We start from the raw sequence: 24,001 nt of genomic DNA, 5'->3' as shown, positions 1-24,001 counted from the left end.
CCCAGTTCTCAAACACACGACCCCGCGAGTCGAACCTTATGCCGCAATTCGTAAACCAGGAATAGCCAGACCGGCGACCGGGGAGGTTCTGACTCCTGGATCCCGTCCAGAGTAACCGGCGCCGCTACCGTCTCCCTTCTACTTTTTCACTCCTGGTCTTCTCTTCGGCTTCTTCCCTCGCGCTATCCCACTCGCCTGATCCAAATGCGATCTAGAGCGACTCTCTCCTCCGCGCTTATTTCCTCCCTCCCCACGCTCTCCTCTTCGCCAATAGAGTAAAGAAGGGGAAGAGAGATCGAATCGCGACCGCCAGAACTTGAGGATGATACTGCCGGTGGTGAAGCTGGGAACTCTGGCCTTGAAGACGCTCTGCAAGCCCATCGCCAATCGGCTCAAGAAAGAGGCTGGCATCCACCCTAAGTTCCGTCAATTCATCATTAACATCGCTCAGGTACGTCTCTCCACCTCTCTCTCGATCTCTCGCTTTCTTTACATTTAGAAAATCCTTAGGAGATTTTAAGCAATTCCCGGTTGCTCACTCCAATAGTAGAATTTTGGATGGCGAAAATGAAATCCAATTTTTTTTGGGATTGGAGTGTCTCGGAAGCTATATAATGTTCGATCCTCTCCTGCTTCAGTCGGAGCTATGTTCTTCTTGTAATATTTAGCGGGGCTTTCTTTCTGAACCCTAATTTGTTTTACTAATTTTGGTCAATGCTAGTCGAAGTTTTTTCTGTTGCTGCTGATGACCTAAATTGCGCTAGAGGAGCTGTACGATCCTCAGGACACTCCAAGTAATGATCAAGGAACTTAATTAACATGAGAATCGTGGAGCCTTCACCCATAGAACAAGAATCATAACATCATAAGATGTTTCATCTCTGTCCATACTTATTGGAGAACCACTCTGACAGTTTTCGGGAGGAATTGCCTCCAATATAACTTTATATCGTCATTGAAAATTGCAACTTTAACAAAATCAAGTTTCAAGTTTTGATGGTGCACGCCATTAGGTGGTACCTCAGCTGGTTAGCACCCACCTCGTCAAGTGAGAGGTCTCCGGTTCCAATATGAGTGGTCGCCAACAGTTCTTAGGGAAAAAAAGCTGTCGTTGAAGCAGTAAAAGGAAACATATGATGCAACTTTCAGTGGAAGATAGGATTTTTGCTTGATAGGCATTAGAAAAAAAAAAGGAAAAAAAAAATGAAGGCATAGACTGAATAAGGAGAAGCTTATGATAGCATAAATGTTAGAAATGGCTAGATGTGATGAGAGGAGCATCAGTTTTGACTTTGGTTGGCCCTTGGAAAGAGCAGAGTCATCGAGGTAAAAGGCATCTTTCTTAGCATTAGTGCAATCTTAGAAGGGTGAGATATGAAAAATGAACTTAATTTTCATTTTGTTGCTGAATAATTGACAAAGACATCTCCTTGAAGACTTTATCGACTAGATTGGTTGCATTCTTGTGCCTAATCTCAATTAACATGTCGGAAGAATACTCCCCTCTTCAAGCCAAATTATGTTTCAGGGTTGTGGTTTGGCTTTGTCAGCTTTCTTGGTTACTACTTGATGAATGAAGGCAAGGCATTAAATTGGATCATGATTGTTCAGTGAGAGTATATGAATAAGTTATAACAGACAATGGTTATCACTAATGTTGGATTGCTAGATTCTAGATGGTAGGTCTTCAAAACTTTTCTGAAGCTTTTGTAAATTTGAGAAGCAAGTACTGGAGTGAAAGGCAATTTTTTTGATGTGCACAGATGCACAACGACACACGCACGCACATCTGTATATGTGTACGTTTGTTTAACTGATACAGCAAAATGGGTGCCTGGTGGAACTCATGTGCATAATTTGCAATCCATGCACAAACTCATACAAACGTGGATGTGTGGTAAAGTATGTACAAATACCAACTTGCATATGCGTATAAATTATAATGCATCCTCTAAGGTTGTCAGTAAAACTTCAGCAAAATTTTTGGAACTCTAGAATGTTGTAATTTCTCATCTCTATTTTTTTTTCCATGCATTGTTTGGTTGAATTTGTCAAAACAAGTGGAATCATATATCAAATAGACATACATTTTCTGCATGTATATGGGTATACTTGGTGCATGATTAATGGTCATATTCATCAATATATGTATGTATGCATGTACATACTTGTTGTATTAGCTCAGAGATTTTGTATAAGTTTGATAGTACCCTCACTACTTTATTATCTTCATATTAAAACAATTTTTGTTACATTTTTAATTATAAAAATTACAATTCATAATATGGAGGAATGATAGAACATGAGGTTTTGGTTATACAAGATGTGCTTATTTTGTCAATAAATGAAGCCTAATTTTTTCTCTTATCTGTTCACTGAAAGTCTATCAATAAATTAGATTCCTGACTTCCATTAAATCAACACCTTTTTTTGATACTCATCCAAGCAGGAACTCCTTTAGAGTTTTCCCTGGATCTTTATATATCTTGCTAGTGATCTCCTGTGATTCCAGTGCATGGCACCTTACTGAGAAGCTAAGTTTACAACTATTGCTGAATAGCTTTCAATAAGCATTTCAACAGAACCTTTCTCCAAGCATAATCTTAACCCCATCTTGCAGCTTATTTGAGTAAGTTGATCAACTCTGAGAAACCTGTAATTCACCATCTTCACCTCTTGTCATTCTCTTCAACCTTATGTATGCTACAACACAACATAAAGGCCTATTTTATTTCCAATCCACACCTATCAGTTGCAATGCCTGGAGATTAATATTGAAATTGTCTGATACCTGTCTGTTTGGAGCTAGGCCACCTCTTTGCAGTTAATGCTAACCATTCTGCTTTACTGTTTCCTATAATATTGGGACAACAAAATGAATTCCACGCATCTATTTACATTGAAAAATTTCTCTTGTTTCATTCATCTTATACAGTTAAATCATGAGTAAACCCAGTTTTACATAAAAAGAAATTGATTTTCTGGAGTCAAAGGTACCTTTGAATGTGCCGCATAATTGATGCATGCGCACATCATATTAGTGATTTAGATATCCTGTCCATATATAAAAATTGAATGGAGACTCATATGACAAACTCCAGTTTGGTTTTGCATGGTAATAGGATATCCACCAAACAGGTATGATCTGTATCAATATCTGTAGCTCCTGGTGCTGACACAGAACTCTTGTTTAATGTCCATGCTTCCATAATGTGTAAGTATCTTTACTTTTTTATTTTCTAAAAATTATCTGGACTTAATATTTTTTCCACCTTTCTGTGGTTACGCATTAACTTTTCTTTCTTCTCTATGTGTCAATAATTTATATGCCGTGTCATGTAAGATCACATGTGCCAACTTTTATGTATGTTTTTCCTTTGTTAATCTTGATTCTGCCTTAATTTTTAAATAACTGACAAGTCAGATTCATCTATTGCTTCTGTAGCCACAAAATGTTGTAAATTTTATCTACCATGCTGAATATTATGTTGTGAACGGTATTTTGAATTGAATAATATGTAATGTGTTAATATAATGTTTCTGTAACAGGTCAACCATCGTGTCACCACAAACATACAAAGACGCATTTATGGTCATTCAACTGATGTTGCGATCCGGCCTTTGAATGAGGAGAAAGCTGTTCAAGCTGCTGCTGACCTTATTGGGGAACTCTTTGTCTTTTCGGTTATCACTAAACTGGCTATTCTTTGAAAATTTGTTCTATTAGTTCTAGTTTTAATGTGCTTGTGAATGATAACATGCTTATGCACTGGTATCTGCTTTTTCATAAGGTCATGAGTGATTGGGTAAACGCGTACATGGGTATTGGCAGTTAAGTCAGTCTCATGTACTTATGGATGATCATACATTTCATGAGTTCTGAAATGCATTATCATGCTCTGTTAGCTCATGTGAGCAAGTGCATTTGTGTTTATGTACATGAACTCCATTGAAATTTCTTAGCAACTTATCTTGCAACTACTTTTGGCAACATTTTGACAACTTGATTCTAGTTGGATTTGGATTTCAGCTTGCTTATTCTGGTAACTTTTCCATTAATTATTTTCCTTTTTGGTTTAGTAGGTTGCTGGGGCTGCTTTAATCTTTGAGGTACAAAGAAGTGCAAGGTCGGAAGCTAGAAAGGAGGAAATTCGCAAGCAAGAGATTGAGGTAATATACTGAGACTTTCCCTCATTGATAAATTATTGAAGTATTTATTTCTTCTGTTTGGTTTCCATGATGATATGTCACATAGGACCTATTTTCACAATATGTAATCCGACTATATCTTTGAAAATAGTCTTTCTGGCAGTTATTTTTTCTCTTTTAGCAGAAAACTCAAACTGACCTCTAACCAACTCAGTGTCTGATCATATCATAGCATGAGACTGTAAAGATGAACACTTTTCTGTTAGCAGAGTTTTCGAAGCTAAACAATCCCAAGCACATGTTAGATCTAGAGCACATCTTTATGACTAAATTTACCAAGCGATTAAGACAGCAGTAAATGTTCTGGCCATATACCATTATATTTCTTAATTTTTCTTATTTTTCAGGTTCTTCTTCCTTTACCTTTCATTTTCATCTGAAAAGTTGATTGCATACATTCCAGTTGAAGGCTTGGAGGATCCTTCAGATTGTTTAACGTAAACTTTGAATTTTTATCAAGTTAAACCGATAATGTATCTCCTTAATCCTTCAGTTTGGTAAGAAAGTGGCAAGTTCTTTTGGGTTGCATTTGGTTTGAGAATAAGAAAAATAGGAACAGTAAAATTCATGCGTATGGAATAGTTATGCGATTTTTTTTTTTAATTCTATTTTTAAATGGCAAAAGGCACCTTTTTGGAATAACTTTTGGATGATAACATTTTTGTCCAAGAAAAAATGGCAAAAAAGATGCCCTTATACCCAAGAGTAGCTTGTGAAAGCTATCCTTGGGATAATTATGACTGTTATAAGTAAGTTTGACTGGCATAACTATTCCTTGGTTATGCTTCCTTTCTGATGATGTTCGGTGGGCGTAAGGCTTATTCCAATCCTTATGCCTACTTTATGCTGGAATTGAATCTGGCCATGGTGATTAAATCTAAACCCCAACTTGCCTGAAATAAGTGTTTTGATCCTTCCGAGAAATATAGAGGGCTGAAAGTCTCGGATCTGGTCAGCTGAAAATACTTTGGATCACAATCTCTATGTTTGATTGCTTTGATTTGATGTCTTTTTTGTTTTAATCCATATTCATCCTCCCCACCTCCCTTCTCCCATTGCATGGACTCTAATTTTCTCATTTCTATTTGTTTGATTTTATTGAAAGTTTGTCAGTTCGATGAATCAAACATAATGATACGATCCTGTTAAGGCATGTTTTTCAGTTTTGTCCAATGAGTAATTGAAGGTATCAAGTATTATATTCAAGACAATATAATAGTAAAATGGTTACTGCAAAAGTGAATCAGGTATTTCTATCAAACTGATCAGGGGAACAAGCATGGCTGCATCTGGGATTCCTCTAGCTGATAACGAATAAATGGCTTTTTGAAATTGTAGGGTTTCCAGTTCTGGTATTTAATTTTATTAAGGACATGTTTGGATATTCATACTGGATTGGGATGAAAATCTTGTAGGATTCATCGATTGGACTATCTATTTAAGTATGGCCTTGTATGAACTCAACACCACCCAGCTCAAATCCTGTGGGAAGAAGAAAAAGGCCTTCATAGATCTTTTTTTCTTCATGCAGCCCGAAGGTAAGCTCTGAGTTGGGTTTGTACAGGCTCTTAGAAAATGCAAGCTAGATGGGCCAATAGGTCCAATTGGATTGTCAGCCTGAGTAATTCTTTGTATACCGCCCTCGGTGTAGAAATTCCAACGTGGAGCGCACCGCATTGTTTGGTTGGTCCACGTTGCACCCATGTGACATGATGTGATGGCTCCTGCTTTTTCACGGACTGTAGGCTGATGCTCTACAGTATCATTAATTTTAGTCTTTTCAAAAAATAATGAAAAGATGCTTTTGCCCCTATTGCTTGGCAAAGAAAAATATGCTTGTTGAGAGTGGGAGAAAAATTCGGTTGAAATTTTTTCCTCTTCCCTCCACTTCGGCGTTCGGTGTTTTTTTTTTTAATTTTTTCCTTTGTCTTCTCTCCCAAAATACCTCTTTATCTTCTCTCCACTCCGGCGACCAACTTTTTTTTCATTTTCTTCGTTCGAACAATCGAAGCAATTCGATCGGACCATCTCCATGGTTGGCCTCGTTCTTTAGATGGAGACTCTCCTCTCTCGAGAGATTCCATAGTGAGCATTGTTATTTTTCAGAAGGTATACTATTTGTTGAGGGAGTATTTTTAGATAAGCATTTTTATTCAGTTATAGCCTCTTTTGAGCATCTTCAATTACAATACAGCACTATAGATTAATATATTCTGAAATTATACAATGTCCATATAATATTTTGAAATTCATGCCTAAAGATAGATGTCATAATATTTTTTATAAAATTTATAACACCGATTCACAAAATATCTTTGATTTTTTGTTTAGGAGGGGTTAATGCCTTCAGTTTCTTTTTAGTGACAGATGTCATAATTTTTGTGAAGGAATATCATATTTCTATTTTCACATATATTCATCATATTTTTTTTCTTGATGGCATATTATGACATTCTGGAAGTTATAATTCAGGCTACGGATGACAGGAAGTATTGGTAGGAAGGGTTAATGCTTTTGATTTTTTGTTTAATACTGGGGTGTCATAATTTCTGTAAAGGGGTGTCATAATTTTTAAGAATGGATGTTATAATTCTGTTTCTGTATATATTCATCATCTTTTATTCTCTGTGGCATATTATGACATTCTGAGAGTCATAATTCAGATCACGGATGATAGAAAGTATTGGTAGGAGGGGTTAATACTTTCAGTTTTTTGTTTAGTACTGAGGAGTCATAATTTTTTTAAAAGTGTCATAATTTTTGTGAAAAAATATCATATTTATGTTTCCACATATATTCATCATATTTTTTCCTCCATGACGTAAATTTAGGCCACGAATGATCGGAAGTATTAGTAGGAGGGGTTAATGTCTTTGGTTTTTTTTGTTTAGTATCAGGATGTTATAATTTTTGTGAAGGGGTATCATATTTTTTAAGAAGAGGTGTCATAATTTGGTTTTCGCATATATTCATCATCTTTTTTCCTCCATGGTGTATTATGACATTTTGGGAATCATAATTCAGGCCATGGATGACAGAAAGTATGGTGATTTATTGTAACAGTAAGATAGAAATTTTTTTCACATAATATGACATTCTTTTTTTTTCATATTGCAATTGGTTTCTTAATTATTCCATAGCTTGTAAGTGTGAAGCCCTTATAAATCTTTAAGAATTCTTACAAGCCGACTATTTATATTCAGAATATTTGGAAGATAGGTTTTTCAAATCCGTATTATGATATCCTAGGAGTTATATTTCAAATCTGTATTATGAAATCCATATATGTTTGGAAGATGGATTTTCTTGCTCGCAAGGATAATTCAGACCATTGGGACTTTACACAAGATGATATCAGTCAATACCGACGACAGTTTGGAGTAAGAATCTTGAAGGAGGGCCTCAATCAAAAGATAAAAGAAGTTTTTAAAAATTAGAATGAAAAAACTAAATATTTATTATGACATTTTCTTTTCAGTTCTTTGACTTTTGTAATTGGATCAGAAATTTGTAGTTCAACAGATGTTATCCCTTCAACATTAATGAAAAGAGTAATTATGTGTCATTTTTTCAAACCGAAATGTTGTAACTTTATTTATTTCAATTCCTACAGTTTTTTGCATATAAGATGTTATGTTCTGTGTTTGGATGTCATAAATTTTTGAATAGATGTCATAATGTTATACATGGATATCATAATATTATAAATTTTTGAATGGATGATAGAAAGATCTGGAAGGAGTTAATAACTTCTAGTTTAGCATTTTCTGCAGGAATGTCATAATTTTTGTGAAGGGATATCATAATTTTTAAGAAGGGATGTCATAATACTGTTTTCTCATATATTCATTATTTTTTTCCTCTGTGCCGTATTATGATATCTTGAGAGTCATAGTATAGGCAAAGAATGATAGGAAGACCTAAAAAGAGGGATTAATAAGTTCAGTTTAGCATTTTATTCAGTAATGTCATAATTTTTGTGAAGGAGTGTCATAATTTTTATGAAGCGATGTTATAATACTGTTTTCGCATATATTCATTATCTTTTTTTCTCCATGGCGTATTATAACATCGTGAGTCATAATATAGGCAAAGGATTATAGAAAGACCTGGAAGGAGGGGTTAATAACTTCAGTTTAGCATTTTCTGTAGAGGTGTCATAATTTTTATGAAGAGGTGTCATAATTTCTAAGAAGGGATGTCATAATTCTGTTTCTGCATATATTCATCATCTTTTTTCCTCAGTCTTGGATGCCATAACTTAATTTCTGAAATCACATGTTAAAACAACATATCATAATTTTATTACATGTTGTAGGTTGATATATTACTTCAGCTCATGTTTTAGAGCAATATTAGAGCTCCTTTAGCACAACATTAGAGCTCCTATCAGCCCATATTTCAGAGCTTCAGTAAAACATGTTTAGCAATGTTCGGCATGTTCAGCAAGAGTATTATTTGCTGTTCAGCATGTTTAGCTAAAGTTTCATGGGCAATATTCAGTATGTTCAGCTTTGTTATACAAATTCAAATTTAGCACCAATAGACTGGAACATTCAAGTTCAGCTGATACAATTGATAACAATCTTAAATTAAACACTGATAACATCGGAACACTGATAACATCTGAATATTGATAATACTGATAACATCCTTAAATTAAACATTGATAACATTGATAATATTTGATAACATCTGAACACTGATAACACTGATAACATCCTTAAATTAAACATAATGTAGATTTCAAAGCTGATTAGGAAGGTTATATTATTGATTACAAAATTGATTACAAAACATTCATTATATACATGACTTTCAAAATTATATCTATTCTTCCTTCAGTAAAAAAAAAAAAGACACAATTGCTAGCATTGCGGATGAAACCATTATTGCAATCAAATAAAACTTCTTCCTTGCGTCACATTTTGCAAGCTCCCTCTTCAACCTAGCACATTCAGCTTTCACCTTTGTTACTTTTTTTTTTATATCAAAAGCTTTCCTTTTTAAGACATTTGCCTCTTTTAACAGGCCGATTGTCTCTCCTTTCAACTCTGACACTTGTTCTCTCAAACCTGAACTTTTTTCTCTATATTTTCTAATGATTCCAGATAATCTTCCTACCTTAGCTTTCAAATCCCTTCATCTCTCTTTTCAAGAAGAGCTGCTTTGGCTCGACCTTTGATTTTCGGATCGATCCATGTAAAATAATCGCAATAGAACTCATTCTGCAAAGATGAACAGCTATGCATAGAGATTTACTTAAACAACTGACACTATAGCTACAATATTGATCAAATTTACGTGATAGTTTTGACAACCTCTGAATCTTCTTTCAGGATTGTCATCGCTTTATGAGGTTCAAATTTTAGTTGAGAGACCACATTTACATTGCTTTACACCATCACTGCTTCCTGTTAAGTCCATGTTCCGATTTGGAGACTCACGCGTTAATCTTCCAACATTTCTATAAGCCATCACCTTCAAACGGGCTTTGAATCAATGCCTTAATATGGCACGACAACAACTTGATCTGAAAATATGAGAATTGGACTTATGACACCCTTTTACAAAATTTATGACACTCCTTTAGAAAATTATGACACTCCAGAACAAAACGAAAAATCGTCAGTTTTGATCCTCCGTATCAGGATTGTTTCACTATCCATTGGCTAAAATATGACATCCAGAGTGTAATAATACGGCTCTGAGACAACTTGATATGAAAATATAAGAAATATGAATACCTCGGCACAAAATAAAAAAAAATGAAAGTTTTGATCCTCCATATCAAGAATATTCAACTATCCATTGTCATAAATATAACACCTAGAGAGTAATAATATGGCCAAGAGATAAAAAAATTTCTGAAAATATGAGATTTGAACCTATGACACCCCTTCACAAAATTATGACATCCCTTAAAAAATTTATGACATCTCGGCACAAAAAGAAAAATTGAAGGTTTTCATTCTTCTATCAGGACTTCCTATAATCCGTTGGCTAAAATATAATTCCTAGGATATCATAATATGGATTTGAAAAATCTATCTTCCAAACATTCTGAATATAAACTGCGGCTTGCAAGAATTCTTAAAGAGTTGTGAGGGCTTTACACTTACAAGCTGTGGAATAATTAGAAATCCAACTGCAACATGAAAAAAAAGAAATATCATATTATGTAAAAAAATTTCTATCTTACTGTTATAATAAATCACCATACTTCCTGTCATTGTGGCCTGAATTATGACCCCCAGAATGTCATAATACTTTACGGAGAAAAAAAGATGATGAATATATGCAGAAATAGAATTATGATATCTTTTCTTAAAAAATATGACATCCCTTTACAAAAATTATGACACCTCGGTACTAAACAAAAAAATCAAAGGAATTAATTCCTTCTACCAATACTTTCTATCATCCGTGGCCTGAATTTATGCCATGAAGAAAAAGGTATGATGAATATATATGAAAACAGAAATATGACATCTCTTCACAAAAATTATGACAGTCCTTCAAAAAAATTGTGACATCCTGGCACTAAATAAAAAATTGAAGGCATTAACCCCTCCTACCAATACTTTCTATCATCCGTGGTCTGAATTATGACTCCCAGAGTGTTATAATATGCCATGGAGGAAAAAAGATGATAAATATATGCAAAAATAGAATTATGATATTTTTTTTTAAAATTATGATATTCCTTCACAAAAATTATGACACCCCAGTACTAAACAAAAAATGAAGGCATTAACCTCTCCTACCAGTACTTGTCATTCGTGGCTTGAATTATGACTCCTAGAATGTCATAATACGCCATAGAGAAAAAAAATATGATGAATATATGCGAAAACAGAAATATGACACCCCTTCACAAAAATTATGACATCCGGTACTAAAAGAAAAAACTGAAGGCATTAACCCCTCCTAAACAAAAAACCGAAGGCATTTTGTGAATCGGTGTCATGAATTTTGTAAAAAATGTTATGACATCCCTCTTTAGGCATGAATTTCAAAATATTACATGGACATTGTATAATTTCAGAATATATTAACCTATAGTGTCATATTGTAATTTAAGATGCTCAAAAGAGGCTATTACTGGATAAAAATGCTTATCTAAAAATGCTCCCGCAACAAATAATATACCTTTTGAAAAATGATAAAATGCTCATCGTGGAATCTCTCTCGAGAGGGGAGTCTCCATCTAAAGAACGAGGCCAACCATGGAGATGGTCCGGTCGTGTTGCTTCAATTGTTCGAACAAAAAAAACAAAAAAAATGTTGGTCGCTTGAGTGGAGGGAAGATAAAGAGGTTTTTTAGGAGAGAAGACAAAGGAAGAAAACAAAAAAAAAAACACTGAACGCCGGAGTGAAGGAAAAACGGAGTGGAGGGAAGATGAAAAATTTCAACCGAGTTTTTCTCTCTCTCAGCAGGCATCTTTTTCTTTGCCAAGCAATTGAGGCAAAAGCGTTTTTTCATTATTTTGAAAAGACTAGAATTAATGATGCTGTAGAGCATCAGACTACAGTCTGTGAAAAAGCAGGAGCCATCACATCATGCCACATGGGTGCTGCGTGGACCAACCAAACGATGCGGTGCGCTCCACATCGGAATTTTTACACCGGGGGCGGTGTACAAAGAATTACTCTTGTCAGCCCAAGCCAGTGGGCCTATCCAAATAGGCCCTAAGTAGGAAAATGAAACAGATATAGGTTGTCACATGCTAGCTAAAACCAAGCAAAGAAATCTGGATTTTCTGGTGGAAAGTTTTGCAAGCTATTACCAGAGGCTGCTGTTTGTAAATAGTTTAAGTTAATGGTAGTTCTTCTTTTGCCACTGTTTTATCTCGAACGTCGCATTTTTGTACTTTGACCAGGTGACGCACAAACTAATATTATCACCTCCCTGCTTTTGCACTGGTTATCCTGGCTCTGCTTCCTTAGTGGACTTTATTGGCATGTTTAAAATCTTATGAATGCTATTTGTGCATGCTTTGCATGTTTCTTTTTTGGGATTTTAATTTGTTTGAGAAGGTGAAGGTGGGCAGCTAGTTCAACACATTGCAGTCAATTTTATTAAGATAACTGCGATTGACTAATGGCATACTTTTATCATGGAAGTGGTGAAGGAATCTTTTCTTGCTGAAGTATGTAATATACTTGTTCAAGTTAAAGAAGAATTTACTGAAATGCATTGATTAAGCTGTTAGATATGGTAGGAAGAGAAGATTGGTATGACCTGCACAGACTCATGACTGTCACTGCACACCTGCTGTAATAAATTGACGAGCCTGGCTCTGTATGCTGAAACAAAAACCTTGGTTTGGAAATCCATCATAATTTTGAAGCAAAATAGTTCACTCGATAATTTCATAGATTAAATGGTTCCTCCATCCCGAAAACATAAAGGTTGTCCTTGATATTTTTGGACATGTTTGAAGTGATTTCACAGTTTTACAAGATGCATAGATTCATTTAATGGCTTCCCACAATGGGATGGAAGTATTAAATGCCCATTTTCCTGAGATTATCTAATTTCAGGTGGGTCACATTTTTCCGTGGATTCTTCTTCATTCTCCCTTATCATCTGTATAAGGATGGCAAGGAGCATGATATTGTATCTCCTTGCTTCTTGTAATTAACTCTGAGCAGTCTTGCATATAATCCCTGTCTTCTATTATGATTGCCTTTGTTTGATATCTTACAACAATATTTTTCTTCTTTAAGGCAATGAAACAAAGAGAGGAGGATCTGGCAAGAGAGCTAGAGCTACTCAAGCAGAAGCTCAATGAAATAGAGCAGCTTGCCAAGGGACGAGGCCTTTCAGGCATTCTCAACTTCAGGCATGGCCATGCACTTGAAGAAAGCAAGTCAGCGAGACCTGCTTGATTAGTTTGATCAGGTTCTAGTTTGCTGAACTTAAACAGCTTGAGCACAACGCTGTGTTGTTGCCTGTTTATTGAGTACTCATTCTTCTGTTTCGAGTAGGGTTATTTTTGGCTAACCCTGTCATTATGGTTCTTTACACCAATTCCTTTTTTGTTTGTAACTATTGCTGATTCATTGGCAAGTGCCGGTGCTTATCTTTTATCCTTGTTGCCTCATTGGTCACTATGGCAATGTAAGATGCATTAAGCTTCAATTCATAAACCTGGAATAATCAGTAAATAAATATTAAGGATAGGGAGTTGTAGAAGGAACTTGTCATAATGTGATCTCTGATTGGAACCACATGGCATGTAGAAGTTGAATGATTATGTGCTTTCCATGTAAACTGTCCTACGCTAGAAATCTCATCTGTTTATTGTCATATATCATGTCATATGTTTGCAAAAGATTATCATTAATCTAGTACTCTGGGCTTCCAGTGTGCAGCTAATGTTGAGACAGCCGGGATTATTTATGATGCAACCGGACAACTTAAGAAATGTTTATCTTAGAACCTCCTTGGCTAATAGCCAAGCGGTGCTTATAGACTTTCATTTGGAGAACAGAAAGTTTCATGATGTGCTGTCGTACCACTGAGTTTATTATAACTCGTTATATTTCGAAGATCAGTGTTATCCAACTTACGTAAATTGGTATTGCTTCTAGCTCGTCAACACACCGTCTGCAGGTGATATTTCTCACATAGAGGTGAAGGCCCGAAGAAATGAGACAGGATGCTGAAATCAGAGGTTCGGTGGACACCATGTATCTTGCAATCTTGATATTTTGGAGTACAGTCAGCTACTTGAGCGTTGGGCAGTCACCTATTTAGACCAGCGACCTCACAAGGACACACCAGTTGGATGCCGTCGGAACAGGCACTCAAAAATTACCGCACCCAAAAGCTTGTGTTTCCGGTAAATCAATAATACCACATCTGCTTCAACCAGCCAACTTTTACATGTGTGTCCGTCAAGCATCAAAATGCATGTACTCTGTTGGAATACACCGACCGACCGACCGATCGTCCAACCGACCGACGAACCGGCCGAGAGTATGTCGGTCGGGCAAACCCTTTCCGCCCTCCCTACCGACGGATCGACCGAGAGTATATCCGGTGTCCGACCCCCGCGACGTGCTCGACTGACCGTCGGAGGGGTCCGAATCTTCACCCGACACCCCTCAGCTGGCCACCGACCTAAGGTCGGTCGACTTCTCCAATCGCCGTACTACTGTCAGAGACTGTTAGCCCTGACAACGGCATGCGGCGCTACTGCCTAGCGGCGTTATCCCGCCTATGGCTTTGTCAACCCTAGTGATTTGATGATCCCATGACGATTTGACATTTTTACGGCGACTCTGACATTCTACAGTGAATTGACAATTCTCCAATTGTCCACGCCATTAATGACGGTGCCATACCGTGCTCCACTATATAAATCGGGGAAGGCAACAGTGCCAGAGGGCCTTCCGAAAAACTCTCAGGCTTGCTCCCTTTCTCTCTCTCTCTCTCAATCGAGCTCTCTGTCTTCATCTCACTGTTGCCCAGTCTCCTCCCTGACTTGACCGTCGGAGGGTCCCCGCCGGAGCTGCTTCCGGTCAGTGTGGACTTTCTTTTTGCAGGCGCTCGTTCCCGGCGACCAGGCGACGAGGGGATTGGCCGCAACAGATTGGTGCGCCAGGTAGGGGGGCACATGTACAGGACGTTACGGTACGCTATCCCCACGAAATTCGAGATGACAAAGATGAGAGCTCAGCGATCGAGGGTCACCGGGTCGGCGAGGCGCTCTTCCCATCGGGAAGAAGCCTCTCCTCCCCCCTCCGCGGCGGAACCCAGCTCACCGCACTCCGCGGTGACCACGGAGGCGCAGATCGCGGCGATCGTGCGGCAGATGACCGTGCTGACAGACGCGGTCAAGAGCTTCCAGCAACAGTCGGTCCAGCTGCCGCCATCACCGGCCGGGCAACCGGCGGCACGTCCGATGCCCTCCAGGAGTAGCCACCGACGCCCGCATCGATCTCCGTCGCCTCCGCAGGAGCACCTGCCACAGCGCTTCCACGGAGAGGAGGGGCGGCCGCGGCGCGACACCCATCGACCCCGACGGCATTCCCCCTCCCAGCTAGAACGAGCGAGGAAGGAGAAGCGGCCGCGAACGCCATCCGCCTCTCTCTCGGACTCTTCCGGAGACTCTACTCCTGCGGTCTCCCAACACCGACGGATCGACGACTACGAATGCAGGTTCGACGAGATCGACCGTCGGCTTGCCCAGTTGTAGGTGGACGGGCAGAAGTCCTCGAACGATGTTGACTTCCAGACCGCCCAACCTCTCTCTCGACTTGTCCTTGACGAATCGATCTCCAGTCGGTTCAAGATGCCGCACGTGGAGCCTTGCGACAGCTCCACCGACCCCATCGACCACCTGGAGAGCTACAAAGCTCTCATGACGATCCAAGGGGCAACCAACGCTCTCTTTTGTATCGGCTTCCCCGCCACGCTACGCAAAGCTGCCAGGGCCTGGTACTCTGGTCTTCGATCGGGGAGCGTTCACTCCTTCGGACAGCTCGAGCACTCCTTCGCGGCCCATTTCAGCACTAGCCGAAAGCCGCCCCGAACATCGGACAGCCTTTTCTCTCTTAAACAAGGGAAAAATGAGACGCTCCGACACTTCGTGGTGCGATTCAACGCAGCCACACTTGAGGTCCGGGACCTCAACGAAGACATGGCCATCTCGGCCATGAAATGGGGGCTGAGGGCATCCCGATTTACCTACTCCCTAGACAAAACCCTCTCCCGGACGTACGCTGAGTTGCTGGAGCGCGCGTACAAGTACATGCGCGCGAACGAGGGAGCTTTCGACAGACGCCTGGCCGAGCCTAAAGGCCCGAAGGAGAAACGGAGAAAGGGTCGGGACCCTGCTGTGCCTGGCAGGCCCCCGATCGATGGTCGGGTATCACCCCCACGACGGGACCAGAGGTCGCCCCGACGTCGGAGCCCGAGGCCGACACGCCCCAGGTATGATTCCTACACTCCCCTCTCTGCTCCTCGTGCGCAGATTTTGATGGAGATCGAAGGGGAAGAGTACCTGCGACGGCCTCCGCCTTTGAAGGCAAAGGGCCTCGACCGACGGAAATACTGCCGATTCCACCGGGGCCACGGCCACAATATCGAGCAATGCATCCAGCTTAAGGATGAGATCGAAGCCCTCATCCGTCAGGGGTACCTCGGCAAATTTCGGAGAAACCCGCCGGCTCGATCGGTTGCCGACCGCAGACCACAGCCGACTGAAGAGGCGACCGATAACCGACCAACGGTCGGGGTCATCAATATGATTTCCAAATGGTTGGGCCCGGGGACGTCTGCTGGGGGGGAGCCAATGAAGAAGCCACGCTCGGATGATGTAATTGCTTTTACGGAAGAAGATGCTCGGGGCATCCAAATCCCCCATGATGATGCTGTTGTTGTCTCGGCAACAATAGCCAATTATGATGTAAAAAAAATTTTTATAGATAATGAAAGTTCAACGAACGTTCTGTTTTACTCGACCTTCTCACGGATACGACTGTCGGCCGACCGACTCAAGAGAGTCTCTACGCCCCTGATAGGTTTCGCCGGGGACGCAGTCACAACGGAAGGAGAAGTCACTCTACCCGTGACGGTCGGTACCGAACCACGACAAAGCACGGTCCTCCTGACTTTCGCGGTCGTCCAGGTGCCCTCGGCCTACAACGCCATACTCGGAAGACCCGGACTGAACGCCCTCAAGGCGATAGTTTCGACGTACCATCTCCTGGTTCGGTTCCCGACCAAAAACGGCGTCGGGGAGATGCGCGGAGATCAACACCTCGCCCGTCGATGCTTTCAGATCTCCGCTCAAAGCGACGAATCGAAAGGCCCCTGACGGCCGATAAGCTGGACCAACAGGAGGAAGAAGAGCGGGGCGAGCCGGCCGAACGGCTCGTTCCCATCACGATAGCAGGGAACCCCGACCAAAAGGTGTGGATCGGGTCTCAATTACCCGACCCCGAGCGGCAACATTTGGTAGAGCTACTGAAGGCAAATACCGACGTATTCGCTTGGTCGGCGGCGGACATGCCGGGAATTCCCCCAGAGACGATGACCCATCGGCTCAACATTGACTCGTCAATGAGGCCGGTGAGGCAGAAGAAAAGGTCTTTCGCTCCAGAAAGACAGAAGGCCATCGACGAGGAGGTGGATAAGCTGCTCGAGGCAGGCTTCATCAGGGAGACCACTTATCCTGATTGGCTCGCCAACGTCGTAATGGTGAAAAAAGCCAACAAAAAGTGGAGGATCTGCATTGACTATACCGATTTGAATCGGGCCTGTCCGAAGGATAGCTTTCCGCTACCAAAGATCGACCAGCTAGTGGATGCGACGTTCGGCTATCGACTGCTCAGCTTTATGGACGCCTTCGCAGGGTACAACCAGATCCGGATGGTGCCCGAAGACGAGGAACACACCGCCTTCGTGACCGCCAAGGGCCTCTACTGCTACAGAGTAATGCCGTTCGGGCTGAAGAACGCTGGCGCCACCTACCAACGACTGGTCAACAAGATCTTTAAAGACCAGATCGGGCGTAACATGGAAGTGTACGTCGACGATATGCTGGTAAAGAGTGCGCAGATCCCGGATCATGTTCGGGATCTCGAAGAAACCTTCCGCACTCTACGACGACACCGGATGAAGCTGAACCCGACCAAGTGCGCCTTCAGAGTGACCTCGGAGAAGTTCTTAGGATTCCTCGTCTCACAGTGGGGAATCGAGGCTAACCCCGAGAAGATCAAGGCCATCATCGACATGCGACACCCGGACACCAAGAAGGAGGTGCAGCAGCTCAACGGATGGATCATCGCGCTCAGCCGATTCATTTCTCAGTCGGCTAAGAGATGCCTCCCGTTCTTCAAAATCTTGCGACAAGCCAAGCGGTTCTCCTGGCCGGACGAGTGCCGGCAAGCCTTCGAGGAACTGAAGAGGTACCTGGCCTCCCCGCCGCTCCTCGTGAGATCGGAGGTCGGGGAGGTCCTGTACTTTTACCTGGCTACTTCTCCGGAGGCAGTTAGTTCGGTGCTCATCCGAGAGAACGAGAATCGGGTCCACCAATCGATATATTATGTCAGCAAGGTACTCCATGAAGCCGAGACTCAGTACTCGAAAGTAGAAAAAATAATTTTCGCCCTAGTTATTTCGGCACAGCGACTCCGTCCGTACTTCCAGGCACATGCTATCGTGGTCCTCACCGACCAGCCCCTGAGAGCCATCTTGCACCGCCCCGACACATCAGGATGGCTGGCGAAATGGACTGTAAGACTGAGCGAGTTCGACATCCAATACCGGCAATGACCTGCCCTCAAAGCTCAGGTTCTGGCCGACTTCATCGCCGAATGCCCGACGACCGACCTACCGTCGGGGGAGGGAAGCCCCGTGGAGGTCGGGACCTCCGACTGTGACCCCAATTCGGCCTGGGTGTTGCACATCGACGGAGCTTCCAATGCTCAAGGAAGCGGGGCCGGTTTCCTGCTCACCAACTCAGAGGGGGTGGTTACTGAGCACGCCCTCTGATTCGACTTCAAGGCCTCCAACAATCAAGCTGAGTATGAGGCGCTCGTCGCGGGTTTGAAATTAGCATTGGAGCTCGGGGTTGACCGACTCAAAGTCTTCTCTGACTCTCAGCTGGTCGTTGGGCAGGTCAAAGGCGAGTTCGAAGCACGAGATCCGACCCTGGTCAAGTACCACCGAAAAGTGAAAGATCTCGTGGTGCCCTTCGAGTACTTCGAGATCTCCCACATCCCCAGGGCGAAAAATGCTCGGGCTGACGCGCTCTCCAGGCTCGTGACGTCCGACTACTGCACCTTGGGTCGGACGTTCGTGAAAAGTCTTGAACGGTCGAGCATCGATCGGGTCGAAGAGGTACTGTAATTGGCGGCGGAGCCGAGCTGGATGGACCCGATCGCTCACTACCTGACCGACGGATCTACCCCCGAAGACCCCACGGAGGCCAAACGACTCCGGTGGGCGGCTTCCCAGTACGTAATGATCGACGGTCGACTGTATAAAAGGTCATTCTCTCTTCCCTTGCTGAAGTGCCTGGGGTCGACCGACGCGGACTATGCCCTCAGAGAGGTGCATGAAGGAATCTGTGGCGATCACTTGGGGGGCAAGACCCTGGCTTACAAAGTCCTGCGACAGGGCTACTACTGGCCCACTATGAAGAAGGACGCTGCTGAATTGGTTCGGAGGTGCGAACCATGCCAGAAGTATGCCAACATACAGCACCGACCCGCCAGCCAGCTTGCTCCGGTCATCGCCCCGTGGCCCTTCGCCCAATGGGGAATCGACATACTCGAATCTTTTCCCCCAGCATCCGGACAACGAAAATTCATCGTCGTTGCGATCGACTACTTCACGAAATGGGTGGAAGCCGAGCCCTTGGCACAAATCACTGAGCGAAAGATGGAAGACTTCGTACAGAAGTCCATCATCTTTCGGTTCGGACTGCCAAACACCATCATTACCGACAATGGGCAGCAGTTCGACAACCAGGACTTCAGAGACTTCTGCGCGAGATTTCACATCACACACCGACTAACCTCGGTCGGGCATCCACAGTCCAACGGCGAGGTCGAGGTGACCAACCAAACCATATTGCACGGGCTCAAAACCCGACTGAATGAAGCTAAGGGCCTCTGGGTCGAAGAGCTGAACTCCGTCCTGTGGGCATACCGAACGACACCCCGTATCCCGATCGGAGAATCACCTTTCAGCTTGGCCTATGGAATGGAAGCCATGATCCCGCTGGAGATCGGGTTGCCATCAACTAGGGTCGAGCAATACCGTGAGCCGGAGAACTCCGAGTGTCGGAGGGCCGACTTGGACCTTCTGCCTGAGCTCCGCCGCAAGGCCCGACTTCGTATGGCTTCCTATCGACAAAAGGTGGCCCGATACTACATCGCCAGAGTAAAGCCAAAGCTCTTTCGACCTGGAGACCTGGTCTTGAGAAGGGCGGAGGTCTCGAAACCCTCGGATCAGGAAAAATTATCCCCAAACTGGGAGGGACCCTACAAGGTGGCTGACGCCTACGGACCGAGAGCTTACCGACTGAAAACCCTGGAAGGAAAAACCATCCCCCGAACTTGGAACGCCGACAATCTGAGATTGTACCATCAGTGAAATCTGTACCTCCCCCATTGGGAATACGAACTCAGTTTAAACTTTGGAGTCTGGAATTTTGACCCTTCGACTGGGGTTCGGCGCTCGACGTCCCGACACGGACTTTACGTTCTACTTCGGGTCGTCGGACTGGCTGCCGGCATTTCGTCGAACGTTTAAAAGAATCGATGCATTTGCGAAAACGGGAGTTACACTCCTTCTACAACTTTCGGCTAGAACGTTCGGGCAGAACGATCAGCCGACTTGCCGACCCCGCTCCGATCGGGAAAGGCAAAGGCGCCAACGCAACCAACGCTGCGTTCGTGACTTACCGACCGGGTCGAAGCCGATCGAAGGGTATTCGGCTTACCACCATTTATCACACAGCACTATACAAGCGCCCGACCAAAGTCTGGGTGAGGAGAGCTCGGCTTACTGTCGCCTTCCCGACCAGACGCATCGACTGCGTGCGGCAATGTAGCAGACGCAGTCTGACCGATCACATCGGACGACATTCGGGTCATCGGGATGCGCCCGAAAGTCGGTCGACTTTCTTCCCCACGAATGACCTTCGACTCCACCAGTGCGGCCGACTCAGCACGCTCGTGCCTTAAAGTCGGTCGACCCCCGACCCACGCCAGGACGACGTGCGTTCGACTCTGGCATTCGGTTTGCGGCCTAACGACGGATGTTCGGTCTAGATCCTGAAACGGACGATTAGTGGTCGGGGTTCGTCTTGCTTACCACACACTGAACCGCCGACTATCTCAACTAATGACTCAGGGTGACGATTGGGTGTCCTAATGCGGCACGCCAAGGCTGCTACCCCTGACCTCATGACCCCGCGATTACAAGCACATCCCAGCAGGCGGGAAAGGGAAGTCAAAAGAGAAACTAGAAAGTTCTTAAGTTCATTCGGTTACAAAATCGGGCCGAAGCCCGGTTACAAGTGTGCTAAGAAAAGCAAAAACGATAAAAGAGGACGAGGCCACGATCATCCTTCGGAGTCAATCTCCTCGACTGACGGAAGCTCGGGGATGACCGGTGTATCCACCGCGATCGGCACTGGGTCGACGGCCGAAACTGGATCGTCGGTCGGCGCTGGACTGGCGGTCGGTGCCGGATCATGGGTCGGGGCCTGGCCAGAAGTCAGGGCCGCCTCTCCTTCGGTAACCTGTTCCGGGACGGCCTCTCCCGCCACGGCGATGCCTCCCGACGACGGGTCGGCCATCTCCTCCGTGGCTTGGTCCTCGACCCCCGGTGGGATGATGCCGCTGAGGTCCAGCTCCGGGTACAGGGCTTGGACTGCATCCCGACCATCCTCGTACCCCACCTGGTACGATGCGAAGTCGGACTCCAGTAGCTCCTCTCGGTATCGGTCGGAGCCACGGAAGTCGTCCACCGCCCGACTCGCCGACTCCTTCGCCGACCTCGCCTCCACCTCCGCCCGATCAAGAGAGTCCTTCGTCGACTCCGCCTCTACCTTCGCTATGTCGGCATCGGCCTGGGCAATCGACAAGTCCTCCTCAGCCTTGGCGAGATTCTCCAGGCTGACCCAGAGCTGCTCGCATTCGGCCTCGAGCTCGGCGGCGACGCCATCCCGCTCGCACCGCAGACGGTGCGCAATCCGACCCTTGTGCTTTGCTTCTTTTCGGGCCGACTTGAGCTCGGACCCGAGACGAGAGACCTCGTCCACCAACTTCGCCTCCCGATCGGTCGACTGCTTGAGGTGTTCGACCAGCATCGCCCGATCGACTTCGACGGTCGTCGCCCTATCCTTCCAAGCCGTCCGGACGTTTCCGAACCTCCGGTACCCGGCTTCAAGCTCGGACATGGTATAGATCAGCTGCGGAAGCGGGCACCACGTCAGGAAAACGAAGTAATGAAAACACTAAAGAAAAAAGAGGCGAAGTAGAACTTACCCCGACCATGGTCGGGTAGAACGAAGATAGCATCTCGGTCACTTGCCGAGATCTCAGCACCTCCACGTCGGCTGGGAGGAGGATCCCCTGGCACAGCCTCCTGGCCAGGTTGTGGTAGCCAGTGCCGACGCTCCTTCGGGGAACTGAGCGTCAGGCGGCGCAGTGCGACTCCCCGACCTTGTGTCGTCAGCGGGGTCCATCGGGGCTTTCCCCCGATCGGCCACCCCAGCCAGTAGATCCGGTAAGGAGGGGATGCTCGAGTTTGACGCAGCCCCCCCCGTTGCGGCTGCAGATGCTGTCGGATAGCGTTCAAGTTCCCGAACGGCATCCGACGCCACTCCCATCGGCGAAGCCGCCGACGTTCCTTCAGCCGCTCCCTCCACCGGCCGCTCCTTCAGTTGCACCGTCGGAGCCGAGAGTGCGATCACCGGCTCCGACTGATCGGTCGCCGATGCCGTGACAGTCGGCGCTACTGTGGAGGGTTTCTTCGGTGGTCGTGAAGGTCCGGCCCCCGACGCCGGCCTCTTCCTCGCCGCATATTGTCGGATTTCAGCGTCGGTCGGCCTCATCCTCGGTGGTGTCCCTGCGATACCGACAAAAGGATTAATATATGCACGAAATGAATGCCAAATAAAAAGACAACCGATGGATCGGGCGATACCTAGACGGGGGACCAAGCTCAGGCCAGCGTCATAGAGGGCTTGTTCGGTAACAAGCTCCCTCTGCTTCGGGACCGACATGTCCTTGAGTCGGTGGAAGTCCTCCCGGTCGTCTGCCTCCACCAGGCTATTCTCGTTCGCCTCGGTTCGGAGCGCGCCCCAATGAGAAGGGAAGCCCCAGGGAGAAGTTTAAGAAACAAAGAAAAACTGGTTCTTCCATCCGTGAATGGACGATGGAAGGCCAGTGATGAAGGAAAGGCCCTTCCGGGGGTTGAAGAGCCACCACCCTCGGGCCTTAGGGTGGGGTCGGAGGACAAAAAATATCCGAAAGAGAGAGATACGAGGGTTGGTCGGCAGAAGCTGACACAACAAGGCGAAGCTAATTATTAGCCAAACAGAGTTCGGTGCCAGTTGCGCCGGACAAAGTCCGTAATAATCCAACAGATTCCGGACGAACTCCAGAATCGGAAGCCAAAGACCAGCCCGGAGGTCCTCGACGTACAACGCCACCTGGCCCGCGGAGGGTTGTTAACCCGACCGCCGACCTCTGGGGCGGAAAGTTGGAACTGCTCCGGGATACAATACTGATCCCAAAGCCGATCAACATTCGGCCTCGAAAGCGAGAAATCTCAACTTTCGGAGTCGACCGAGGGTCATCGGTCGGGTTTCCCGATCGAGCCCCCTGAGATGAGGTTCCGGCCATAACACCAGAACCAAGAGGAAGACAAGACCAAAGGAGAAGGAGAAGCAAGAAAGAAGGTTTAAAGGGAAGCTAGGGCAAAACAGGAAGAAGCACGAACCCCGGGTGGACCCTTGCGAAGAGGAAGAGGAGGCGGCTGCCGGCGACGACGGAAGGATCGCTTGGGCAGAGTCTCCGCAGCAAATCGTCAGGAATGAAGCTTCAAGCATGAGTGACCTATATATATAGGGCCGCTCAACGGCCGAGATGACGCCGCTGACCGAGATTTCTCGGATGGACGACACGTGGCGGCATCCGGGCCCCCTTTCGGCCCGGCGGTTCGGCGCACCCATCCCGGAAGGCCACGCCGCCTTCATTAAATGCGAAGGACGCCGGCCCGATAACCCCTGACACGTGGCGGAAGGGCCGCGAT

The 24,001-nt window shown here is 44.8% G+C and overlaps 1 protein-coding gene across 1 annotated transcript; it reads left to right on the top strand.

The window, feature by feature from the left end:
- The first annotated feature begins 11 nt into the window (after positions 1 to 11).
- On the top strand, positions 12 to 13,411 carry LOC105040968 (uncharacterized). The gene is made up of 4 exons (XM_010917735.4): positions 12 to 451; positions 3,550 to 3,684; positions 4,084 to 4,170; positions 12,943 to 13,411. Exons 1-4 carry the CDS (start codon positions 323 to 325, stop codon positions 13,102 to 13,104), a joined length of 513 nt encoding a protein of 170 aa, XP_010916037.1. The 5' UTR covers positions 12 to 322; the 3' UTR covers positions 13,105 to 13,411.
- The last annotated feature ends 10,590 nt before the right edge of the window (positions 13,412 to 24,001 follow it).

The sequence above is a fragment of the Elaeis guineensis genome, chromosome 3 (genome assembly GCF_000442705.2).
Source record: "Elaeis guineensis isolate ETL-2024a chromosome 3, EG11, whole genome shotgun sequence".
In the NCBI taxonomy this organism is placed as follows: Eukaryota; Viridiplantae; Streptophyta; class Magnoliopsida; order Arecales; family Arecaceae; genus Elaeis; species Elaeis guineensis.
This window is presented reverse-complemented; position numbering and strand designations above follow the sequence as displayed.